Genomic DNA, 25,635 nt, shown 5'->3' on the forward strand with positions numbered 1-25,635 from the left:
AAAATGAAATGAATTTACATGGATTGCGACTAGCTAACAGCTGGGATTAGTGGTATGGGATCGATAAAGCGCCAAAATGGGACAACGGAAACTAGTTTCTCATCGCAAATATTAAACTGTTTGTGGCTATTACAGCGATTTAATTACTAACTGTGGACAAGCGTATTACCTACCTTATTTATGTATAAATGGGGTATGTTTGTTTACTAAAGTATAAAGAGATTAAGCACTTAGTCGAATATCTTCTTAGAGACTCATTTAAACTGCATCGGACTGGATTCCTGCTCTCCATCCACAACTTGTTCCCTCTCCCCAGAAATGCGCGTGCTTTCCAGTCAGATCGGCGCTTGGTGCAGATGGCCAGACACCACTTGACCTCCGATTGTTAACTGTCGCACATTTATCATGCGGACCATGGCTGCCTGGCGGTGTGCGGGCAGGAATGGCTTACCTGATCTGTTGGCCACTTTTCAACGCATATTTCAGACGATTTATGCGACCATTTAAACGGAGTGCGCTTTAACATTATCAATTTAAATACAGATTGTGGGGCCAGGCTCCAAAGCGACTCAGAGCAGCATTTCAACGCGCTTACGGTCAAATAAAATATGGCAGACGCATGCAGATATTTACGCATTTAAATGAATACGAGCACAGACTCCGGCCCAGATCCAGATTCGCATATTGGAATAAACAGCTGAACCATAGGACAGACCCACAGACAGAAGGACGGATAGGACGCAGTGAGCGACCAACATCAACATGGGTTTCGTTCGGTTTCATTCATTTCCTGCTACCGACCTGGCCTGGTTTTCCACACTCTCGGTCTTCAAAGAAGAGTTTATTAGCTTTGTTAAGAGCTCTGTGCTGCTTATGTCAAGCTGGAATAATGTAGAAAAGGAAGTGAAATGGAGTTGACTGAAGTTATCATCGAGGTTTCAAATATAGAATGTCTTTTTAACCACCTTCTGTATCAGTTTTTTTATGCCCCTCATTACCTTTGGTTTAGCCTAGGCATAGACATCATTATGGACTTAAAGTCCATTGAAAATGATTCTTAGTAATTGAAATAAGACATTTAATATACACAAATTAGAGAGCATCTCTATATCGACTATATGTAATATATAGCTACCATCTTTCGATTGCTGAAAACAAGCTGCCGGCTAACGAGGCACCGGCTCACAGCAACAAGATAATTTGTTATGCCCGGCCGACGGGAATAAAATAACAACAAGGCAGCAGCAGCTCCTCCTCCTCAGAGCGGCCAGCTGTGATGGACGCGACCGACCACACACGCGGCCGGCCATCAGCAATGGTAATGAGCGGCGGCGGCGGCCCAGCGCCAGTTGGAACTGAAGTCCAAGGGAGACGGAGACGGCTGTGTCCGAGCGACCAAAGACGCAGTCATCTATCAAAAGCACCGCTGAGCAGCTTCGATTTGGCATCCATCTCCATTGGACCACACCACCCCACCACCCATCATCGTCCACCGTTCCACTGTTCACCGTCCATTTATCCCGGCACATCCCCGTGCCAATACGGGCTTATGCCCAACCTCATGTTTATTAATGACGCAGTCGGAATAGGAGTCGACGGATCCTTGGCGTTTTGCGTAAATTTCCCGTAATTGGTTGTGGTCGAGTGCGTGCCGGGTCTCCGGTCTCTAGTCTCTAGTCTCTAGTCTCCGGTACCCGGTACCCGGTCTCCCGGTCTCCGGGCCAGCATTTATTAGTTACGGTTCTGTGTTATTGGTAAATACTTGAGCAGTCGAACAGGTCAGGCGGGCTTTTCCTTTGCGGTTGATTGATTTCAATGTTGATTGCTGAATGCAAATGCAAATCCCCCAGTGCCTTGGACTATTTAGTGCGTTCCTAAATGAAGTGCACAGCCCAGCTCCTGGTCCTGTTCCTGCTCCTACTCAACCTGGGAATGTTCGAACTGTTGCATCAAGAGTGCGGTGAAGCATTAAGTGAGGGAGCTCTGTACCGGTCTCCGCCCATGCATGCCCGATATAAAATTCGGTTTCAAATTCTTTTTCATTTGCAATTGGCTTTGTTACGTGTGCCCATTTAAATATTTTCCACAATATTTCTTTGTACCTTTTTGTCGAAATAAAAATGCATAAATTTCACTTCATGGGAAGTGAGCATATGGAATATTTCTCATCGATTTCAGAGGGTTGAGGTTTGGGGTTGAAGTAGGGGACATTGAGCATTTGTTGTCTTTTTTATGGAATGTATTCAAATATGTTTACATCGTTAAATGAATTCTAAATGTACAAAAGACTCAAATTATGAAAATATAATGTAGTATTTCAGTAATACAAATCTAATGAAAATAAAAGCTTTAAGGGCATGAATTAGAGCTCTACATTTAATAAAGTATTAAAAGACAACTAAAATATCAACTGTAAGCTTAAAATTTAAAGTATATCCTCTCCACTGACACTTACCGATTTCCAATAGCGATGATACTCCCGGCGGACTAGAGCTCAATCCTCCAGCTCCGGCTCCAACTCCTCCTCCAACTCCGGCAGCGGCTGCTCCGGCCGTTCCAAAGGCCACTCCCCGTCCGCTCCGGTCGGCCAATAAAATCAAAGCCAGTGTCAGCCAACATAAAGCTTTACTGTTATTAACACCATGACGCTTAATGTGGCAATAACTTTTTAAATAATTTGTTGCCGAATGCCAGAGGCCGTAGGGTCCTTGAATTGTTCTCGGGCAATCAGCGGGGCAGTTCCACCGCCTGGCGGGTCTTGAATGAATTGAATTCAATTGTTGTAATTTTATTGCCGGCATTTTGATTTCGCGTTATTCTCTCGTCACTTCGCGTTTCTTCGCACGTTGCTAATCTTCACGGGCTTTTCTACATTTTGCTTGCTTCTTCCCTGCAATGAAATTGGATGGGAAAACATGATGAGAAATCGGGGAAATTTAACATGGGGTTAGTGGAGGGTTCTTTTTTTTTGCAGAAATTGTACTTAATTGGCGGGGCTTTAAGAACGGCATCGGTTCTGGGGCCTGGGTCCTGGGGAGAACGAGGAGCTGCCAGGCACCCCTAAATACATCATTGTCAGCAAATTAACGTGACGTGACCTTGCAAACTGTCGCGTTTTTGTCACATGACAGCAAGTCATGGGACTGGAGACCCCAGGGCGGCTGCCTGTCTCCCCGGCACGATTTCCAGAGCTGAGCAAGCACAAATTTATGTAAAATGTCAGACGCACACTCACACACAGAGACCGAGGACCTAAACTCCGGCATTCCCCTGCAGATCCCTCGGCGCGATGCCAAAACGTGTCAAAATACAAAAAATATAAACAGCGCGAAAAACTGAACGAAAGTGCCGCGCACAACAGTCCAACGGAAGGGGGTTCTAGGGGGTCTAGGCCCCTCCTCCGACAGCCGTAAATGCGACAGCCGTGCCTGTGTTTAATAGTGGCAAACTTAAAGCATCCAAAAAACTAGTTGCCAAAAGTTCCTCGGGCAGCGGAGAACCGAAATAGAGTTTGTACTTCATATATATGGTATGTTGCTGGAGTTCATAATATTTCAGAAAATATGCATCACAACTTTGTGACTTTTATTTTAATTCTAGAAAATAAATCAAAGATAAATGAGTTGCAAAAACTATTACATATCTGTGAGGCTGTGAGGCTTGCAAACTTAATCAGTATAAGTAATCAAGGTAACTTTATCAAAATTAGACTGACTAGATCAATTGATTTATTCCGTCCTTGGAAACTTGTTTTTGCATATAGCTTAGAAAATATTAATTTAATCCCAAGTACCTCATTATATTTTGATTTAAATAAACATAATTGTGTACTTTGGATAAAGTCCAGTATCTCATAAACAAGATACTCCGAAGATGCTCCCATTAAAAGAATTTTTGCGATACTATTAGGTAATCTTCAGATAAGTTACAAAATTGATTGACTTGATTTTTGCGTTATACCTAAAAAATCACATAATTTCCTTATATTAAATTTCTGATACTTTAATCATTGAAGAGAACATCAGATGTGATGATGTGTCCTCGTTTGTGCTGACATCTGCTGTGGCCAAAGTTCGACGTCTGATAGTTTTCATCTGCTTAAAGTGTCTCAAGAGGAAAAGATCAAAAGGCTCCAGCAAACAAAATGAAAATGGTTCACAGGCATTTTGCCGACGCGAAAATTCACTCGAGCAATTAATAAAATGTGAAAAGAAAAGAGCAAAAGAAAAGCAAGCGACACAGAGCGATAAAGGGAGTAGAATGGGGCATCAGGGGGATCTGGCGCCCACACTTCCTTTCATATGCGAAATGAAAAATTTTACGCCAACTTGACAGTGGAAGTGGCAGCAAAGTTGCAAATGTGCCGCATTTCAGTGGCTGCCGACTGGTTGTTGTTAGTTGTTTTGCCACTGCCGCTGTTGCTGTTGCAGTTTCTGTTGCTGTTTCTGTTGTCGCCGGCAAAGTCGCCAAAAATAAAGGCATACAATTTTATGGCAACAATCCCGCCCGCCACTTGAGTACACAGAGAGCGTGGAGCGGAGTTTGGAGCAGTCTAGTAGTTTTTATGGCCACAGGCAGGTCTTTTCGCGGCAACTGCCCACTTCTGTGCCCCACTGCCCCCACGGCTGCCACAGCAATGAGGCAACAGCAGCCGGTTCCGAGGTGGAGTGGCAAATGATCGGACCCGAGGCTCGAAACATTCAAATCCAGACGAACTTATGACAGAGGGATGTGCGTATATCAAGAGGAAAGGATTCGATAATCGGGGATTCACAAAATATCGTTTTGATAAACTGGAAAATTAAAAAATAGTACCCAATATCTATCATAACTGCTAGCGAGTTTCCCAATCTCATTTTCCATCAGAAATTCCATTTAAATTCCCATCATCCAACATTCATACTCACTTTCCTTGTCTCTTTCGCAAAAGTGTCTGGCTCTACTTATTTCCCACATAAAATATCCATAACATTAACCACAATTACCATGAAGAGAAATAAAAAATGGCTTCGTCTCTGCACCGCCCTCCGCCACTTTTTTTGGGGTCTTTTATGGTATGCTGTTGTTGTCGGTGCCGTTGTCCGACGCCCACAAAGCCGAAATTAAAAAATGGTTTAAAAAATGTTTTTCTATTAATTTTTCCAAGCTGTCCTTTTTTGCAAGCGTTGGTGTTGTTGTCGTCGTCGTCGTCGTCGTAGACGTCGGTAACATGTGTTGCATGTGGCAATTAAATGCCAGCGACACACAGCAACAGAGCAGCGAAAAAGAAGAAAGCCAAAATGCAATGGAAATGGAGAAAGGGTATAGCAGGGCCAGGGGAGGGAGAGCACTGAGGGAGAGTGTAATAATTTTGGCGTCGTGTCTTGAAGAGCAAATAAAATGCAACTTTTTAGTGACTCAGCTGGTGGCGGCACAAGCAACACCAGCAACACTAGCAACAGGAAAAGCAGCAGCAGCAACAGCAACAGCAACAGCAGCAGCAGCATCAACACCAACAATAGTCGGCAGTTTTTGTAGATCAGATGATGGCGAAAGTAATTGCAATGTAACTGCACTGGGATGCTAGAGATTGCTAAAATATTAAGTTCTAAGTGGAGAGTCTTTAGACTTAACTTTATGATAACTATATCATTGCCATTATTATGGTATTTAATTATGTTTATTATTTATCAAGAAGGAAATATATTTTTTTAACAATTTACAAATACAAGATACTCTGGATATATTTCGATTTTCAATAGGTTTAAGGTTTCTGATATTTATGTTTCTTAAAGGCAATATTCTAGAGCTAAAATAAATTTCAAGTGTTTAATGTTATAATTTGAAAACATGGATTTTGAATATAGTAAATATCCACTATTTCAATCCCCATCTCTAATAAAACTTACAGCTCTTACAGCTCTTTCTATTCACTATCCAACTACAATTTTTTTTTTTAATTTTCCGCTGAATACAAAACGTAAACAATGCTTCCTATTCTGGCAATAATTCTTAGGACCCCAGCTTTTTAGCTTCGCCATTTACACAGCCATAAACTATATGTCGCTGGGGTTGCGTTGTCCGTGTGGCGGGGGGCCAACTTTCGCTTAGCCAAACGAAAGATTCCCAAAGCCATAATTTTTCCACGTCTCCGACGCCGCATAATTGCAGCGTAATTTCTGCGCATTTATTTTCAAAGTCTGCAACCTTAACCTTAGCCTTAGTCCAGACGCGGCGGCAGGAACAACAAAGACCGGAAATGCAGGCGGTCAGGCCGGGAGTTGTGGTGCGACTGGAAATGGGGGAAAAAGCGAATCGGAGGTGTTATAAATATTCGCTATTCGCCGGGACTTTGACCAATTCTCTGTTTTTGTTTGCCTTGGTCTTGCCCACGACCTTCACGACCTGGCAGATTTTTACTTTTGGGTCTCCCAGCTTACAATTAAACAAAAAAAGTGGAGGGAAAAGCATGACAGGAAAAGCGCATGCGCGGTGTGAAAAAATTGCAATACAACAATTTGCACTTTCTGATTGCATATTTTAGGTACACTCTAAGATTTAAGCGCTATATGGTCAAATAAAAAAGAATGAAAAAGTATACATAGAAAATATATTTAATGGGTTTTAATTTTAGCATGTACTCTCTTGTTAAACAGATAAAGAAATTGAATTTTAGGGAATTAAAAATATTAAAAATATGTATGAAAGCTACAGTTGGCACTCTTCAGTAGCCAAGTGATCTTACCAAATACAGTATGGTTCAAGTTGAATTAAAGAGAATATTAGAAAACTCTTGAGTTTTTTTCCTTATTAAAAGTCTAGTAATCAAACTGATTACTCCATAACATCTAATCATAATCAAGTTGACATTTTATATTCCCAAATTTCAAAATTTTGTTATAATTTGTGAGAAGAATTATAAAATGGTTACCAAACATAACAAACTTGTTGGCCAACTTTCCCCCAAGACCCATTCCCATTCTCCAGCCATTGGCCAAATGCACAATTCCCGCACAGACGATGGAAAAGAGTCGTAAAAGGCGAAAAACCTTTGCCCCCAGCAGTCGTAAATGCAAACGATTCGCCGGATGGCTTCGAAGAGCTGTCAAGATGGCCCAGAGGGGCGTAGAGCTCACAGCTCACAGCTAGCACCACGCCCCCGCAGACACACGCAACTGGAGGGGCACATGTCCCTACACTGAGAGAAGAGTATTACTAAAACTGATCAATACAAGTTGTATAATATGGGTAAACATAAATTTCAAACATATTTTAGAACAAATTTTAATGTCTATTTGTATTCCTATCAATAGATTGATTTAATACCTAAATGAATTATTTGATATACAAGTTCCCCAGAGTGGTCTCCTCTGTGATCCCTGAAACCTGCTCCACCGAGTGGGTGGAGCTGCCAGTGTGTTCCCAGACTAGTTAGGAAAGGCCAAGTGCGAGTCGAAATTAAAATTACAAATCCATAAATGCGAGTGATGAAGACGTAACAAGAGGGGCAGGAGCAGGAGCAGGAGTAGGAGAGATATCCAACGATGACTGCAGCCAGAAATGATTTCGATTCGAGGCGAATGAGTCTTTCGCAGGGCTGTAACTTTCAGAGTCGTCATAATATTTTTGAAATCAAAACTGCGCTGTAAACCCGAATACTTAGCGACAGAGTGCAGGAGGAGGTGTTGGTGTGATATTGCCCCACCAAGGCACAGCTGGCGCTGACAGTGCGCGAATGTCTTCCTCTCGGTCCGTTTAATGGATTTTGCCATTTCCCCCTCGGTTACGCCCCTTGTAGAGCTGGAGCTGGAGCCGGAGACGGAGACGGAGCAGGGACAGTTGTTAGCGGCAACGCCTATCTAATCATTTCGGTGTTGACACTTGACACTCCAAGTAAAAAGCTGGCTGGGTAAGGTCTTTGTCTTGCCTTCCATAGAACAAGCTGTCCGCGAAAGACTTGATTTTAATTTTATGTCACTTGCCAGGTCGGTCTTTCAACTGCGCCGCCTGTGCGGGGAATTAAAAATATTTAAATGTTGTAATGCCATTGTTTTGTGGCTGCTGGACGATTGCTACTTATGCAGGCATAAATTTCAGAAAAAACAGTACCAGATGTGAAAGGAAATAGCAACCATATAAATTGGGTTTTGGGTAAATCAAAGATATCATAACCAAGCCGAAAATGCCTTAATTTCCATTGGGAAAGCTTTTCTGTGCTAGTTTTTATAGGGCTAAAAGATCTAGGCCTTGTGTAGCAGCTTTAACTACAAACTTCACCTCAAAAGAAAAACAAGAATTTAAAAGGAATTCAATTGGAAAACCTTTACATTACTCCTTCAGAATCTCTTTTCTCGGTCAGGAGTTCAACCTCAATTCCTCTTCCGGGAAATATTTACTCGCCACTTGCCAACCGAAGCAAGCACATTGATTTGTAGTTTTTTAATATTGTTCCTTTTTTTGTACTTTTGCCGAGTCCTATAAATTATTAACAACAAAAAATATATAAAGAGCGAAAATCTTACATGGTATTGAATGGGTGTTGAGGCGTGGCATGCAAAACAGTAACCGCGCAAATGGCGCATGAAGCCAAAATCAATAAGAGCAGCGCCGAAGGACTTTCCAGCCAGCGAGTGGAAATGCCAACTCAGGCCATTTTTGTGGTCGGTTCATTTCACAGGGTCCGTCCATTACCCGGGAAAACACGCTTATTTAAGCAATAATTCGTTGGCTCACTTTCCTTCCACTCCTCCTTGCCTTCCCTGTGCCTTTTTTTGTTTTTGATTAATGGCCGTGTTCATAAAGTGACACATTGAAAATTGGAAAGCAAATCAAGCACAAAGAGCAACACCGAAAGTCGCAAAGCAATCGCATGAAATCAGCACAAAAGTAAAAATAAATAACTAATGCGAGCGAGGAAGCGGAGACGGGCGAAATGCTGCGAAAAGTGTAAAAAGTTGAGCCTCGGGCCTAAAGGTCGTCAAAGTGAAAAACTCGATAAATGAAAATGGACAGCAGCAGCAGCAGCAGCAACAGCAGGAGCGAAGGCGCTGCGCACGAATTGAAACGGAAATCCTTATTGAACTAGAGTGAGCGGAGGACCCGTCTCCAAGGAAGGTCGAGTGGCTGAGGATGTCGCTGGGAGGTGGCAAGTGGGTCGGGAGAGGGGGAGGTGGCCAGCTCTATGCTGCTGCGTCGGCAAGCCGGAAAAGCGTGCTGCCGAAAATTTGTGCTGCTGAGTGGCCACCGAAAGTGCTCTGTGCTCTATGCTCCACTCCGCTTTTGCACTGGGAAAACCCGAAGCTCGTCAGAAGCTGGAATCAGCCGAGCTGAACTCTCCCCCTCTGTCCCATCGGGCACGTTTTTCCGCAGTGTAGCCGAAGCTAAGCATAACGGTCCAGCACCGGAAGTGAAATGGCAACGCGTCACAAGCGCATTCGCAGCTTGCCGGAAATGGAGGGAAATGCCTTTCTCGGCCCGGGATAATCCAACACAGAGTGGATTCCAAAAGTGCGTATCGATAAAAGAGAATTTATTTTAAAAATTAAATACTTATAAACTACAAGTCAGAGAATATAGCACAACAATTTAGATTTTCATACTCTCTTAAAATTAAGTTTTTTTGCAATAGTCAACTGATCAGAAAGATTGCCTAACAAATTATTGATTAGCGTTGGTGAGGTGCTCTTCTTAAACCACCAATTGGTTCAACCCAGAGAAGAGCCAACAGATGGCAAACAAATTCCGAGCATCCTTCACTTATCCCAATCTGGGGCCATCGGAGCACCCTGTAGATTAACACGTCTGGATGCTGGTCGAGGCCACAACAGCTTTAATTAAGCACCAAACGCAGAGGAGAGTTCCTCGTGCCAGTTTTGCTTGTATCTGCAAACACTCTGCCCCTTTCTGGTGCCGGGAAACGAGGCTGAGGGTTGTCTATCTCTGTCTTAACTGCCAATTTACGTAAAAATGCCGGAATAGATGCAAATTTGGGCCAGTGCGGACCCGAGTCCATGCGGACCCAGTGTATGCTCTGCCGTTTGTTGCTGATTTTTCATTTATACCCGTTTTTGCCCAAAGGGAACTGCGCACTCTGTCCTCCCCCAAATGGACGGGTGTCCCGCTGAGATTGTGCTCTGGCGCCTTTCGAGCAGGTGTCCGGCTCGGCGGAGCCCGTAGATTTCAGCATAACGAATTGGTTTTTCATGGCAATCGATAAATATTCGCATGCAGACCAGAGCAGTGTCCTGGCCAAGGCGACCTAATGTTGCCTAAGTGGCCGGACATGTGAGCTGGACTAGGGCATAGTCGAAACTAGTACGTCCATAAAGTCCTAGTTTTTGAAGCCATCATAAGGTTCAGTCACATCAAAATTTAAAGAGATGGAGCACATTTCGAAACGAAATTGGGTTCTAGAGTATTTTCTAATAATCGGAATGCAATGTACTTAGGTTTTAAGCCCTTGAAAATGGTACTATAATTTAGATTAGAAATTAATATAGCTTTATAGACTTTATAAACTTTTCGATTTCTAGATGTTAAAGCTGTCTAATACAAACTGTTTTGATATACTTACAAACACAATGTACCCCCAATAAACTTTATTTATTATTTGACAGAAAATAACATTGCTCTTCTCTTGTTTGATATATATTACCCACTAGATACGAAAAGACGAAGCCTTAGACAAAACCAAGTAAATCTTTTCCAAATTCCATTGGTCAGTTTTAAATGACAGCTCTCCAAAGTGTTTTCCATGCGGGCTGGACTACAAAAAAATTGATTCCACTCCCCACTCCTCCTGGTTGCCCATACCCTGCGCCTTTGCCAAATAGAATTTAAATCTGCTAAATCCTCGTACATGACAGTTTTCTGTGTTGAGTTCTTGGTCTTGGGTCTTGGGTCTTGGCTCCTGTTGCCATCTCAGGCCAGGACGAGTGTGTTCCCTATCCCCTTATTTATTTTCACTTACGGAACTGCTCCTCGAACTGCTCCGGCTGTAATGTGGGATTTCGTCTGGGAAGCTTCGCTCTGTGTGCGGTCTTGAGGTGATTTTGATTGAGTGCGATTTGTACTTTGTGTCGCCTACGTGTTTCGGTTTTTTAAATAATATTTACCTCGTGTGCTATCCAGGACTTATTGTTGTCTTTGGCCTTTGATTGCGCAGGATGAAACGGCCTCGGCCCGACTTTCGCTTTCGCCGGGCCTTGTAACGGATATTCGTTCAGATAGTATTTGCTCTTTGCCATTTTGCTTTTAGTGTGCGAGATTTGTACACTGTTCTGCTGTGTTTACTTAGTCGCAGGAGACAGGAAATGGATTTTATTTGGGGAATCAAATGGCACAGAGGGGGCGAAATTCAGGGGATTTTTTGTGCTTTTGCCAAGGGTATGGCTTTCAATTTTATTATACATTTGAAACAAACTATTATTCATCAGACTCGAGCATATCATAACACTCAGTGTCTTTGTTTCTTAATTTATTTCGAATTTCACAAAGTATATCGATAGTGTGAATTCCCCTGAAGACTATCTACGGATGAAATTGATTTATTTTTGGAAATACCACAACTAAACCCGATGAATCAGCCTCGAAACCGTGCCACTGCCTTTCTAAACTCTCCCCAAGTTCAATGAAACCTGAGGCCAATGATCCAGCCTGCAAATTATCCGATCCGGCCCGTCCGCCGACCTGACAGATCAGAGTTTATAAACTAAACACATTAGCGCACCGAGCTGAAAGTACGCATATCTGAGGGCAATCTGCAGAAGACAACTATGGTGCTAAATCGATCATTAAATAGGCCTAAATCCCTGGGTAAGGGAAGCGAGTTTAATGACTGCCATAAATGGAGTGGAGGGCATTGGGTCCGAAATTGATTTACGAGGTGAAACTCGTTACTTTATCCACAGCTAAGTAGATTATCTGTGAAACTAGCACTTGAAAAGTGGCAAAATTTCAGCACAAGTCATGCTGAAGAATGAGTATAAAAGGAGTAACATCTCAAGAGTTAGAACATAGTCAGCCTCAGAAGCCATGAGAACCATCAGCACCTTAGTCTTCCTTGCAGCTCTTCTCGCCCTTGTGGCTACTGAACAGAGTTCTGGTAGCAAGGCCAGAAAGGAAAGTGGTAGGAAAACTTGTCCTATAATCCTCTTGGAGTATAGTTAAAACCTTGATCCTCTCCAGCTCTCTCCAAGATTGTGCCACGACTCCTGTGGAATCTTAGGCGCGGCGACCAGGAAAGCCACCGAAACTCCCAGCAACCCATCATCATTGTCCAGCAGCCCAGCAAGCACTCCGATTACGACGAGGACAGGCACTATCACCACCACAGACCACACTATCCCTACTATCCGTACTACCCACCACCACCACCACCCACTCGTCCTCCTCCCCCACCATATCCAGGCATGGAGTACTTGAACTCTTCCGGTGGCGGACCCACCTTCCTGGTCATCAACCCCAACAACATGCAGGGCATCTACCTGCCATCCTCCAGTAGCAATAGCTCCAACTCGACCTCCGCCCGCCGCAGCGCCTTCGTGCCTTCGATCGCCGATCTGCTGCAGGGCCTTAGCCTGGAAGATCTCTCCGATGGCAGCCTGTTCGAGGATGACTCCGATGTGGTCGAAGCAGCCGAGGACGGCACCGTGGAGCTGGCTGCCGAGTCTAACGGAACTCCGTCGCTGGCTAATGATGATCGCGACGAGGATTTGGTCTCCGAGGAGGATATCGAAGCACTCGATCGCCAGAGCAACCGCGGCGTGAGTCCCAAGCACCTGGTATCGATCCTCATGCAGGACAAGCGGCGTCGCCGCATCCAGGAGGTCCTGGCCGGCATTTATATGAGGAACTACAACCTAAACAGAAAGTAGTCGAGTGAATTGAAGTTGTGCGAACCTAAATAAAGAACGGAAACATTTACTTCCCAACCACATCCAAAAGTTTGCCAGACGTTTTGTCTTCGTTACGGGGAGCAGTTTATCATAGCTCCCCGGAGAAATCTAAGCCGAGTTGCCCCAGTTGCTATTGGTCCGCATTGTTACGACTTGTGGAGTTTTTCCGTAGCACTAAAATAATCTGCAACTGCAGTTAAAATATTTATTTGCAATTCCCCAAACTAACGTGAACTGGCCGCTACCTCTGTCTCTGTCGAAAAAGAAAGGCCACCACCGACAGGTGGCACAGGTGATGGGTGAGGATTTTGGGGAACTTGACGGCGAACAGTAAAAGTTGGGCGTGATGAGCAGCTGCAGTTATTGTTTCTGTTCGAGAGCAACAATTCCAATGGGCAAACTTGAAGCGTCTGAGTTGCAATTGCTGCAAAGACCGAAACTTTCGGAATATCTAAAATAAAGTACATACAACTTAGCATAATTTGCGAATACTTTTGGGATATTTCATCTGACGGACTACAATCTTAAAGGGTAATTAAGTTTTCGTTTAATCATCAAAGGCATACAGATCATTTCATTTTCCCCGGGCTCGAGGCGCCAAACCCATAATTCCATTTTTCTCTTAAAGGCAGGACGGCAGGAGCCGTTCCTATCCCCAAAACAGGCGAAACTATAGTTTTAAACAAGCAACTCTGTTGACCTTAAACCTCACCTGCGGCTATTTAAGGCAGAAGTAAATCAGCAGCGCACCTGAGCTATGCATAAACCTGAGCTCAGGAAATTCCTTTTACCTTTACCTCAACCTCAGCAGTTGGCCATTTTCATTGTTGCCCTGGCTGTTGCCATGAAATAAGATAAAAGGCGGCTGGAGTCCAGACAAAAAAGATGCCAGGTGCTCCAGCTTCTGCTCCTGTTGTTGCCATTGCTCTAGCTCCGTCTCCTGTTCCTGCTTCGGCTCCGGCTCCTGCTCCTGCTCCAGCTTCAGCTCCTGTTCCTGCATTCCGCAGGAGTCTGGCAGCCGGGCTCCCTCCTCACTCCCAGGTCAGACTTTTTTCAGTTTTTCCAGCTACCTGTGTCTGGGAGTTGGTCGTTTGTTGCATGTCCTACGGCAGCCGAACTTGTTTGAAATTTGACGTGTGTAGTTTGCTGACCAGGAGCAGTGGCAGCTGGAGTGGCTGAGGCGCAGAAGGTTGGGCAGAAGGACGCTGCACTTACTCTTCCAAATTTATGTGCAGGCTGTAGTTGCAGTTCGTTTCAATTTTTCGCCTTTTTCCTTCTGAGCAGGAGCAGCCACTGCAGCCGCCGCCTGCTCCTGTGTTTTTGCAGGCTTCTCCTAACAAATTGATGAATGTCTCGAGCCTGGGCCGAGGGAACACTCTCGGCGAAAAGCTTTGTGATGGGGCGTGCGATTTGGAGGAGAGCCTGTGCAAACTTTAGTAAGATCAATGTTTGCCCAGGCAAATGACAGGCACCGAGTGAGTGGCTTCCATCTTGATTTTTGAGTCCATAATGACAGGAGGGAGCTTGCCGAGAACACTGGGAGCTAGAACAGGTCCTGTAATTGGTTACAGGAGAGAGTGCCAAAGGGGTGTGGTCAGTCTCTATAAGAGGAACCTTGGAATAAAGGTGGAAAATGATTCTAAGATTGCTTAGTTGTTGATGTTCTTTTAACTAATGTTGTACTTTTTATATGAGATTTTCAATTATGTTCCATTTTCTATTATTATTTAAAAACATCTATGTATGTATAGTGTGTCTAAAAATACGATATTTATCGCCACATGTCGGTAAAACAACACATCGCTGCTGACTGGCCAAAAACGAGGACCAAAAAGGCCATCAAAGGCAACTGGATAAGCGGAGGAGATGCCTCGGTCTCGGTTTGCAATTTTACAAATGGATTTGTTGTAATTTCTTTTGCCACAGCACCTGATGCTCACATAGTGCAAACAGAGCAGACAAAAAAAAAAACCCGGCTAAGAACGGAGTAGGGCAGAGCACACAGAGCAGAAAACAAAGTGGAATAGAAGGCAACAAAACGAAGTAGAGTTATCCAGGAGCCAGCATCCAGCATCCAGGAGCCAGCAGCCAGGATTCACGAAACGGTAGAGAGACCAACTTTTACACTTTACACATTTTCACATATGAAAATATTTTTTGCAAGTTTTATCACTAACCGTACCCCGAAACCCAGCAGCATCCCATCCACAGAGAGGGGCACAAAACATTTATGGGATTTGTGTTTGCCAGACATGTTTGCATTTTGTATATGCGATATGTTTGAAAATCCCGTTTCTGCCATTTCGTGTGCAAAGCCAGAGCAAAAGGATATGGCAGGGACAAAGGTGGCAAAAGAAGATAGCGGATTGGGAAGGGCCTTTCATTTTGTTTTTCCCATTTTCCACAGTAAGCATGTGTGTGTCTGTGTTTGCGTCTGGCCACACGCGGGAGTGTCTGCTCAAAGTTAGAAAGTTTCCACACATTACTGGGAGCCTAGGACAAAAAAATGTTTGCTCACATAGGCAGGAAGTTAATGTGCATTATGATTAGCATTTTGGCGATTCATGAATATTCGTTGAGCTAATTTTACCAAATAGTTTAGACTCAAGAAGTACCGGGAGTAAAACATTTCCATATATGTTATACCTGGGACGGGCAGTCTATGAAAATCTTTAGCATTTATCAACATTGTAAACAAAAATACATTGATAACACTTTCTTGATATATTTTAATATATAAATAGATTCCCTATTTTTATCCTTTAATTTCTGAATGTCCTTCGTCTCTGACATTTACAAACATCAATATGATGACTTTGGCTTTATTTAAGTCTGCTTTTTAACCTGCCATGAGCTTCTTGTCACTTAAAATCCATGTCGCCGACCTTGTTCTCTCTCTTCGGTGACAAATTCACACTTTGCGTGTCAATTTAATTGCGCGCCATTTCCCTTGCTGCAGCCAGATGTTTTTGTATAAATGTTTATAAAGTCGCGTTCATTATTAATATGCGATGACCCCTCTGGTCGGTTGGCTTCTAATGACCGCAAGTGACCATTGAGCAGCGAGTCCCCTGCGAGTTCTGTCGTCGTCTGGACGGTTTTACAAATGACTTTCGCTCACGTTAGCTTCGCCAACTTAAGTCATAATTTTCCATCGTAATTTTTCTATATTTTTCCAATTTATTATGTCCAAGTTTTTGTTTGTCTGCTTGTGCATTCATGTCCTTGATTAGTTTGGTCCTTGCTTTCGCCGGCTGTCTTATTCCTGGGGCTCGCCAGGCATTAAATTGGATTTAGCCAAGGGAAATCGAGGTTATGTTGACTTGGTTTTAGTGCTTTGGCCAGCTTTTGTTGCGATTTGTGTTTGGAGTTTCCATTTGATTGATGTGATCGATGGCGGGTTGATTGAGTGTTAAGTGTAACAGTTTGAGATACGAAATTATGGCATTTTTAGGACACGACACTGGTCGAAGGAAGGCAAGACAAGAAAGTAAGAAAAGAGCTTCTATTCAGACTTATTTGATAAAAAATATTGAAAACTAAAGTGTGTATCTTTAAAAGTACATGTATGGTATGAAAACTGTTTCTTATTGATTCTGATTGTATAAACTTTCAAACGTTTAAAGATTTCTTATATAGTTTTAGAAGTTTAAAGTTGTAGAACCTAAAAACATGGGATATGCCAATGGATATGTCACTTTGGTTTGGTCTTTTCGACTTTTTGTGAATCCCTTTGTAGTATTATCCGATTACAGGCAACGCCTAGCATAGTTTTTTACCCTCTGACGGGCCTCCGTCCTCTCCCACCTCTTCCCTGGGCATTGAGCACAATATGGCTTTTGCTATTTTTACTCAGCAGGTATCGGAGCAGGGGCCCTGTGAAGTCACCCGACGACATCGCAGCGCAGAGGAACGTGACCAGGGCCAAAGATATTCCTCCACTCGAGAACATCGATAAATCAGAGAGCATTTGCCATGCACACGCCCGCTGCTAAAGATCGATACTTGAGCAATACTCAGTCCCATCCAGCCTTACCTGTTGCGCAGGCGCCTCGCAGGTCTGCACAGTTCCCAGGACCCAGCGTAGATTATCGTCCTGAGATAACAAAATGTGAGCGAAACAACCGCTATAGTCAGAGTCATAGTGGCTAGTCCAGGGACCAAGCTGGGGTTTGAGTTTGGGTTTCGCCAAGGCCAACCGCAGTGCAGCAGACACATAAATCATTTTGTATTAATATCTTTTTTTTAGGTCTCTGCTTTGGTTTTCTGCAACTTTGTTTTGTTAGTTTTGGAATCGATTTTCAAATTTATATGCAGTTTGGCGGCTTGCTGGCTCTTTGGAATTTCGTTTTCATAAATAAGTTACTAAGTAACCATATCAAAAACATATCCTCAACCTAAGTTTGTTTGATAAACGCTGATTATATAACATCCTAATCACAACACTAGGCCCCACAAGTTGAATTACAAAATGAATATTAAGTATTGGGGGGAAAAAACAAACTTAGTTGAGAAAAGAAAATAGAAGCTAACGCAAGCGGTTCAACCACTTGAAGAAAATCAGATAAACAAGCTGAATTGAACTTAGTTAGTTGGAAATTATCATAATGCGTTACACATTGTGTAGACAGCAAAACGAAAACCTAATCGAAATCGGGATCTTACTAAATTATTTAAGTAGCCTTAATTATGCATGGATTGTTTTTTTGAATTAAAATTCCGCTCGTTGTGTGTATTTTTTGACTAATTAACAAAACACAAAATTCCCTTCGAAGAATTCGTTTCTATGAGAGAGAGAGGGAGGGCGTTTCATGAATCAAGCGCGCACCCCCCATAGTGCTGCATTTTGGAAATTGTTTTATAAATTAATTACCTGCCGATAAAATAAAAAAAAAGGCCATAAGGTAAAAGAGAAGCTGAGATACCCTCGTAAAACGGTTACACAGATTCCTGATAACAGGCGAATACACAGTGGTCGATTGAAAGATTGAAAGAGTTCAAATTAATAATATATAATTGGGAATATAACATTTAACAAAAATACCTAAAAATAACTACATACAATCTTGGTTAATAGTTACTAAAAATAGTCACAGACAAATTAATTGAATGAAATTGTTTTTGTCACAGATTTAGTCGTCAGTGAGACAGTGTCGTCATCTTCATATCTTTATTAATTTTGTGGACTGTAAGTTTCTTTCAACATTTTAGTTGGTGCGTCGTCTATGGAGGATTCTTTATTAATACCCTATAGTACTAGTAAAGAAAGGTATATGGGTTTCATTCCCATTGATTAAGCATTGAGTAAAGCCTTTGCGACCTTTTTAAGTACTAATCGTCAGACTGTTTCTCTTGACTGTCTGTCTATATGAAGTCTAACTAAAGTTGTACAAATTAATATTAATATAAAATTTGTGTTTATAGGGTACTATAAGCACTATATTCGATTCTTCCATTGTCAGTTTTTTCTCAGCTTTTTAATAGACAATCAACCGCACTCACGCTCAGGCAGAGATACTACCACTTGTTCTAAATTAATCTTCATTAGGGCAACTTGGACAATAACAAAATGGACCGAGGATGGGCCTGGGGCATCTGGCCAGCCATATGTTGCAATGCCCCACCATAACCTCCCCTTCCCCGTAGTTTGCCAGAGGCGAGTGCCACAAACTTTGATTGAATTTTCATTAAATTTTTCGCTGCGGTAGGCAACTGCGCGCCATAAATCAAAAATTCAACTAGAAAATGTTGTCAACTTTTCACTTTTAATTAGTTTGGCAGTGTGCGAACACGGAATTTTAGGTCACGCTCTGCTGGCATAAATCAAAAATTCACTAGAGCAAATATCGGACATAGTCCTGGGCACCTGCAGATAGTATGCCGGGTTGACATAGCCGCAGCACACTGTACTTTGTGAGTTTATGGACTCTGTCATACCTACGGCTTGCTCTTGTTTTTTTGCCTTTCCACCTAATTTTTGGTGCATAATTTTGGGCACTTTGTCAACGGAATGTTATTAAAAATTTCCATATCAACAGCCGCAATATTAAACAGTATAAAATTCTTAAATTTTGGCTTGACAAAAAGGGGGTGGAATGGGAGCTCTTATTTGGCTTTCAGGCATCTGTCTCGGCCAGAGGGAAAGCAACAACTGTTTCTAGTCTGGCATAACATGCTGAACATACGCTCCAGACAGCCCCCCGGCCACTCTGCCAAATATCCTGTGCCTTCCAGACTCTCCCTTGCAACCTATCCTGCAGACATGTAAATTATGTTGGTTTCTGGTCGGTTTCGGACGATTTGCAGCCAGTCAGACAGAGCCCTTTCCCAATAGTTTTGATCTCTCTCAAGGGCTGTGGATATACAGCTTTTGTTTCTTTCTGGGGCCAGCTCATTTTTGACATTACTGCTTGTTGTTTATCGTTACTGGAATTTAAAATACTAGCAGAAAAGTTGGGGAAAATAGGGGTCTTTTAAAATCTAAAATAGGAATAATATAATATAATATAATAAAATAATTATCTGTTTTGTTTCGAAATATTTAAAATATAGATTCCAAATCTGGAATTTGTGTAAAATTCTTGACAATTTCTTAGTTCAATATTTCTCTTAAAACTCTTAATATATATTGTCTTATCAGTAATTGAGGATTTCTTTATCAAAAAGCATAATCATAATTTTGGCTGTCAGTTTGGTTGCTTTGTCGTACGATCACTTGAGAAAAGCTCTTTGCTGTTTATTTAGTGATAGTGAGCGAAAAGAAAGCTTTCTTTCGCTAACGTTAACTAAAACACATGTGTTACGTAATCAGCGCTTTTCCAAAAGCAAGGCAAAGTCAAGGGAAAGGCAGCGACGGCGACGGCGACGGCGACGACGACGACAAGGGGTGCCCACACGCATGTGTGTATCTTGTAGATACTTTTTCGCAAGTATCGCATGCGGTTGGCGTGGATTGGATTACAAACACAATAAAATAACAATTAGTTTTAGTACGAAAAGCAGAACAACAAAGGCAAAACAAGCACGATGCCGACAGCGTTGCGATTGCCCCATAAAGAAAGATGAAATACACCAAAATAAGGCTCCGGCAGCAAGGCCAAGTTAATGAGAGGGCGGATTCGACTCGGAAAAGTTCTCGGTTAGAAGCGTTGGATGGTTAAAGTGACTTATTGTTACCCCACTTATTTGTATTAAATTTAGAGAAAACATGTCGATATATACTGATTTAATGATTTCCTTACCGCAATCTTCTTTTTTCTTCAAAACAAACTTTTTATAAATAAACAAATATGTATAGTTGGTGTTGCCCTAGTCAAAAGCTTATCAAAGTGCCTGATAAGAAGAAATCTTTGTGGCATTATATTATTTAAAAATACACTAAAATTTTAAATACAAAATATCTTTTACTTTTTAAAAATACCTCTAACAAATTTATTCTTTGTGCTAGGAATTATTATAACTTTCCTAAGATATAACTCTATCTAAACTCCATTCTATTACCTATTTAGCTATGTGTGTTCTTTGGTGGGTTTTCCCTACTTTCCCTACAGGCGGATGCCCACAACACTGGCCTTGGTGTGTGGGTCGGCTGGCCGCAGGATGACTTCGCCATGCTCGTCCTTGTAGTCGGCATATTTCTGCGAGAGTACACACTCCATGTGCAGGGCGGTCATGAGGCGCGTGGAGTGCAGGTTAGTGCAGGTGGAGGCCATCACGGGGAATCCCTGCTCTCGACCCAACTCGATGGTGGCGGCCACAAGCCGGGAACCCACTCCCTGGCGCCTCACTGAGGTGTCCACACCGAGCATATAGAGATACAGGGCCCGCTCAACTCCAAAATGCTTGAAGATATTGGCTCGCCTCTCGATGCCGGCCAGGAACTTGTGGATCTTGTCCAGCAGACACTTGACCTCCTTTTGCTCGACCTCCTGGAACTCTCGCTCCAGATCCTCGGGCACCATTTCGCCGGCCAGGACCACGCCCACGATGCGGTCTCCGTTGCTTCGATCGATGGCCGCCAGCGAGAGACCCTGTGCTAAGAGGGATCGGTGAAGCTCCGACTCTGCTGGAATCACCTCACTCTGGGCGGAGTCTGGTTGCGGGATCAGCATCAGTGGTTCCTGCTTGAAGAAGTGCACGGCGAGAAAGGCCTCGACCTCCTCGAAGTCCGCCGACGTTAAGGCGCGTATGGCGATCTCTGACATCTTTCCTAGTGCCCGCACGCGAAATGAGACTGAGTAAATTTAGCACAATTTACTTGTTATATATGCCAGCACACATGCAATGAGCTTTCTCGCCTCCGCCGGAGCTTTGCGCGAATCAGAATTTGGTTCCGAATCTGATTCTGAATCTCAAACGGAGGATCACGCCCCCCAGCCCCTCACGACGTACAGCCTCTTATCAGAGCTTTGTGTGATTGTGCTCGCCGGCTGGGGCCGTTATGGTTGAATGACTCCGGAATCGGTGAATAATGCTTTCAAAAAAATATGTATATATTCCCGATCCAATTCACACCACCTGTTTTCACAGGTGATACTCAGAACTTGTTTCATATATATATAACACTAAATTTTAACAACAACTGCAAGTGATTTAAAAGATTAGTATTCTGAATCTACAATAATTCTTCATGAATCTGTACAGAAATTCTGTTAAATTCAAGTTTGTTTTACTTTTGATTGAATTCCAAATCATTTCTGAAGTTCTGGAGGAATCTTTAATAATATGACTGAGTTCTAGCCAGAACTTCTAGGTATGGTAAAGAAATAACCCTAGGAGGAAAGCAGAAATACTCTTTGAAAAAATATCTTCCACTCATTAAAATAAACACTAAACGCTTATAAATTATATATAAATAAATATACACCTTACATTCCAACCTTATGCATACATAAAACCATTGGACTTGATCCTTTTGTTTGCTGCCTAAAGTCCTAGCCCACAATGACCCATTATCGAGTATTTTACAAAAATAGGGAGTTCTTGCTACCAAACTTCTAAAGGTAACTCCAAGTAGGAGGCAGATTAGGGTCAGATGACCCTCACTCTGCTTTTGAATGGGGAATAAGGCACTGAGCGATGAGTGGTCGGTGAACCATAAATTGAACAGGTTTGGTGGAGTGGGCTTTGTTAGCGCTTCGCATGCGACATATGTCAGTTGCAAAGTTCTCACACCGCGATACCCGCTACCTCGGCCTCCTTGAATTGCTTTTAAATAATTTATAAATCGCTGTTCAAATGCAAAATGCAGGTCATTAGGGCAATTTGCGTGACCCCGCCTCCGCCTCCGCCTCCGTCTCTGATTCTGACTCTCAGTCACACGCATTCATTAACCCTTTGTCGCCGGCTGTTCGCAGTTTTGCGTCTGTCTGTCAATTTGTTTGCCACACCGCCTTGTCCCTCGCTTTGTTCTCGTTCTAACCGTTTGAAGTTAAAAATAATTCTTTATTTATTTACTTTTATTTCATTCTTGCTTAGCCGCGCTCTCGCACGCTTTATGGGAATTTAATTAGATTTAAAAGCCATAAACAAAACCCTGTCTCGCTCACACTTGAGGTTTGTCTTTTTTTATTTATTCGATATTTTTGAGTGGCAATTGTTTTAAATTATTGGCATTTAATTTGTTGCGTCACTTTCAAGGCTTCCAATTGATGACTTCAGAAAGAAAACGAATTAAAGTTTATTGAAATCGATTTTCGCTGCGATGGGAGAAGGTGGGCAGCCGGAGCATTTGTAGCCATTTTGCGCGTTTCAAGTTTAATTTTCGATTTTTATTTTCGTGTTGATGACAACACCCGGAGGTCGGGGGTCGGGGGTGGGCGGGCTTTCCCGAAGTACGTGACCCGCTTAACAAATTTGTGCGTGTTTGGGTTCGACTCCACCACCATTTCCACCATTTCCACTGGCACACTTATTTCACCCCCAGCCGGCTTTATAGTTATTGCAGTTTTATCTGCCTGACCATTTCAAAAGTCACTTTTGGCCTTCTACTCGCACTCTCTCCTTTAATTAAAAGCAAATGCACTCGAGTGAGCTGGGAGTGGCTAGTAGTGGCCGCCGATAAAAGCGGAACTGCGACCTGGCTTTCCCACGTTCACTTTTCCGGCTTATTGGTGGCTATCTCATTGAACGCCCGTGTGTAGTGATCGGTTCAATCGGGCGTTAGCCCTATAGTTATTTGCTTGGCCCACAGTCGAGGTCTTTATTGTCCGATGGCTGGCACTGGCAGCCACTTAAAAGTGTATTCTTCACCTCTAAAGGGCCTTAGTTAGCATATAGCCAAGGCCCCGGCAAAAGCAAACAGTTGGTCTGTGAATAGTAGCTGAAGCTAATCAGTTTGTTCAGGTTGAGAGACACAAAATAATGATTGGCTTTACAAATTAATAGCTTTATTAATCCCCTGCAGACTAAAGTGAATATGAGTGGAATTTTAAGATTTATATGAATCGAAATGGAAGTGGTTCCTAAAATTTTCTTGCATTGTTTTAAATTTATTTTCAAAAGTCACCTGTATCGCAAAACGAGTCGATCAAGACATGCCTCTCTTGCGCTTCTAAGTAAACTTGTATTTTGGTTTATTAGCTTAAAAATTCTGACTTAAACTTCCAGTTTCACTTGTTTCTGTTGCAGGTTGTGTGTGTTCACAGCCCAGAAGCTACAATTTATTTTGTCGTAGGAACGATCCGGCCATATCGTTGACTTTTTCAAAGATTTAAGCTTGTAACTTTTGTGTTTATTGGCTTTTTATAGCGATCATAAAAACTTGGCACAAATCGAAAGACCTAAATACAAAGCGAACATACTACTCAACTAACACTGATTTTTGAATATAATTGAAAACGGTCTTTGAAAATTTGATAGTATTTTATAATGCGACATGACCTGTATAATTACTAATTAAGATATATGCACATATTCCTTTAAAAAATATTTTTGTTTATCTTATTCCTATTCTATTCTCATAGAAATTTTGTCTGCGAATGCGGCATTTCAATTTAATTCAACTCAATTTCAAAATGTTATATTGTTTGGATGTGTGTATAGGTGTAAACTATAATAAAAGTAGTGAAAATCTTTATAAAATAACACACACTGAACGGTTTTAATGTTAAACTCATCACTGCCAAAAGGCTGAGAGTTGTTTTAAGTGTGCCAGACTCCAACTTAAATTAGTTTTCAGCTGAAACGCCTCATTTAATTCCCACACCTTCAACCGGAATCGGTTCCAATTGGTTCCTAATTTTGTAATAAAACTTTTTAAGTGAATTCATCAAACAAATAAGAGAAAATAAAACCATTGCCACATTAAGATAAACTGAAAACCCGAAAAAAGCGCAAGTAACTTTTATATTCACATAATTAAATTGACATTAGGCGACGTTTAACTTTATATAACCGAGTTAAAGGACAACTTTCGGGGTTGGCGGCGGTTAATACGGGTGGGAAAACACCAAAGGGGGTTGGGGAGAGGGAGGGGGTCCGGGACTCACCTGAACTTTTCGATAGAATCTCGCGGAGATTCCTGGGGGAGAGCCGTTATCCGCCTGGGGTCCTTGGTGGCCCCCGTTATCCCTTCCACACACTCCAAAAACTCGATAATTGATAATAGTCGATGTCCGATAACAGATAGTCGATGTCCGATGTCCGATGTCCGATAAACGAATACCGATAACAGAGCGATGGGAGAAACGCCTCCAATTGCGCGACACGTTATTCCAACAAAAGTTTCGCAACGACTAGTGAACCGACAATTGGAGCTGCCCCAACGAGCGCCACAATGTCATCCACACCCACACATACGCACATCAGGCACCGTAGGACGTGGAACATTTGCGATTTCCGTTTCCTGCCGTCCCGAAGAGCCAGGAGAGCAGGGCGAAAAGTGCGCCTCTTTTACCGTTAGCGCGCAACTCAACGAAGGTTGAAGAGCGACATTAAGAGCTAAGAGCACTTGTGGATCGCATTGGGTTTGTGAGAGAGATAGGTGCAGGTTGTTGCTGGCCCAGGTGAGTCTGAAATTCCCGTTTCTTAATGCGACTCCAACTCCATATACACACATTTGTGTACATTTCAAATTAAAGCATAAATTAAAAACAAATCATTGAGGTTGTCGAGAAAAAGTTTAGTAAGAGCGCACAGGAAAGTTTCCAGTGAGCCACTCTCACCTGCAGCCGCATTAAATATTTAAAATTATTGATTGCAGTCTGGAATCTCCACTTCTGCCCACCACCCACCGCCCACACAAACAAAACAAAGTGAACGTTACTTTGTAATAACTCCTCCAGGCGGCTCTCTTTATTCCCTCTCTTGAGGCGGCGTATAAGACGGAACGCTGTGGAAATTGAAACACCGACTGTTGCTTCTCCCACAAAAGAGAGGCAGAAAGAGAATTGGTTTAAAGAGTTTGGTTAGGAGAAAGCAATTGAAAGAGAACGACAACAGCGGCTGCCTGTTGATAAGGCATTTACAAAGGTAATTTCGGTGGGAGGAACTTCTTGGCCAGGGTTACAAGTTACAGTCCATGTAAAGAGATTGCTTACATTCCGGAATATTTTGACATTTTACAATCTACATGAATGTTTTTATTTATAATTATATTTAATTAATATAATTTAATTTAATTGAGAATTTTGGATAATATTTACTGTAATTTGGTTTAATAATATTTTTAGAAAATAAATATATAAATTATTAAAATTTATATTCAAATTAATTCAAAACAAAACTATTAATTTACAGGAACACTTATTTAAAATGGATT

At 42.3% G+C, this 25,635-nt stretch overlaps 3 protein-coding genes across 6 annotated transcripts in view; 1 reads left to right on the plus strand and 2 right to left on the minus strand.

The window, feature by feature from the left end:
* The window catches only part of Ddr (discoidin domain-containing receptor 2), a 108,963-nt gene extending 84,278 nt beyond the window's left edge, over window positions 1-24,685 (minus strand). For 3 of the 4 annotated variants that reach the window (XR_015273529.1, XM_020954626.2, XM_086841122.1), the window contains exons 1-2: window positions 24,365-24,685; window positions 2,456-2,890 (exon numbers count right to left, since the gene is read on the minus strand). Coding sequence is in view for 2 of the 4 variants with exons in the window: in XM_020954626.2 (XP_020810285.2) it covers window positions 2,456-2,801 (346 nt within the window). In the remaining 2 variants the exon portion in view is untranslated. The remainder of the gene's footprint in view (window positions 1-2,455; window positions 2,891-24,364) is intronic. The other variant, XM_086841123.1, reaches the window with a different exon arrangement.
* LOC110185665 (uncharacterized) lies at window positions 12,013-12,854 on the plus strand. Its single transcript, XM_020954627.2, has 2 exons — window positions 12,013-12,106; window positions 12,166-12,854. The coding sequence occupies exons 1-2, from the start codon at window positions 12,013-12,015 to the stop codon at window positions 12,852-12,854; spliced, it is 783 nt and encodes a 260-aa protein (XP_020810286.2).
* AANATL2 (Arylalkylamine N-acetyltransferase-like 2) lies at window positions 20,086-23,121 on the minus strand. The gene has a single exon (XM_086841127.1). The coding sequence runs from the start codon at window positions 21,077-21,079 to the stop codon at window positions 20,420-20,422; it is 660 nt and encodes a 219-aa protein (XP_086697253.1). The 5' UTR covers window positions 21,080-23,121; the 3' UTR covers window positions 20,086-20,419.
* Window positions 24,686-25,635: the final 950 nt, after the last annotated feature.

Source organism: Drosophila serrata, unplaced genomic scaffold, assembly GCF_035046125.1.
Source record: "Drosophila serrata isolate PLE 108 unplaced genomic scaffold, ASM3504612v1 contig_100, whole genome shotgun sequence".
Lineage (NCBI taxonomy): Eukaryota > Metazoa > Arthropoda > Insecta > Diptera > Drosophilidae > Drosophila > Drosophila serrata.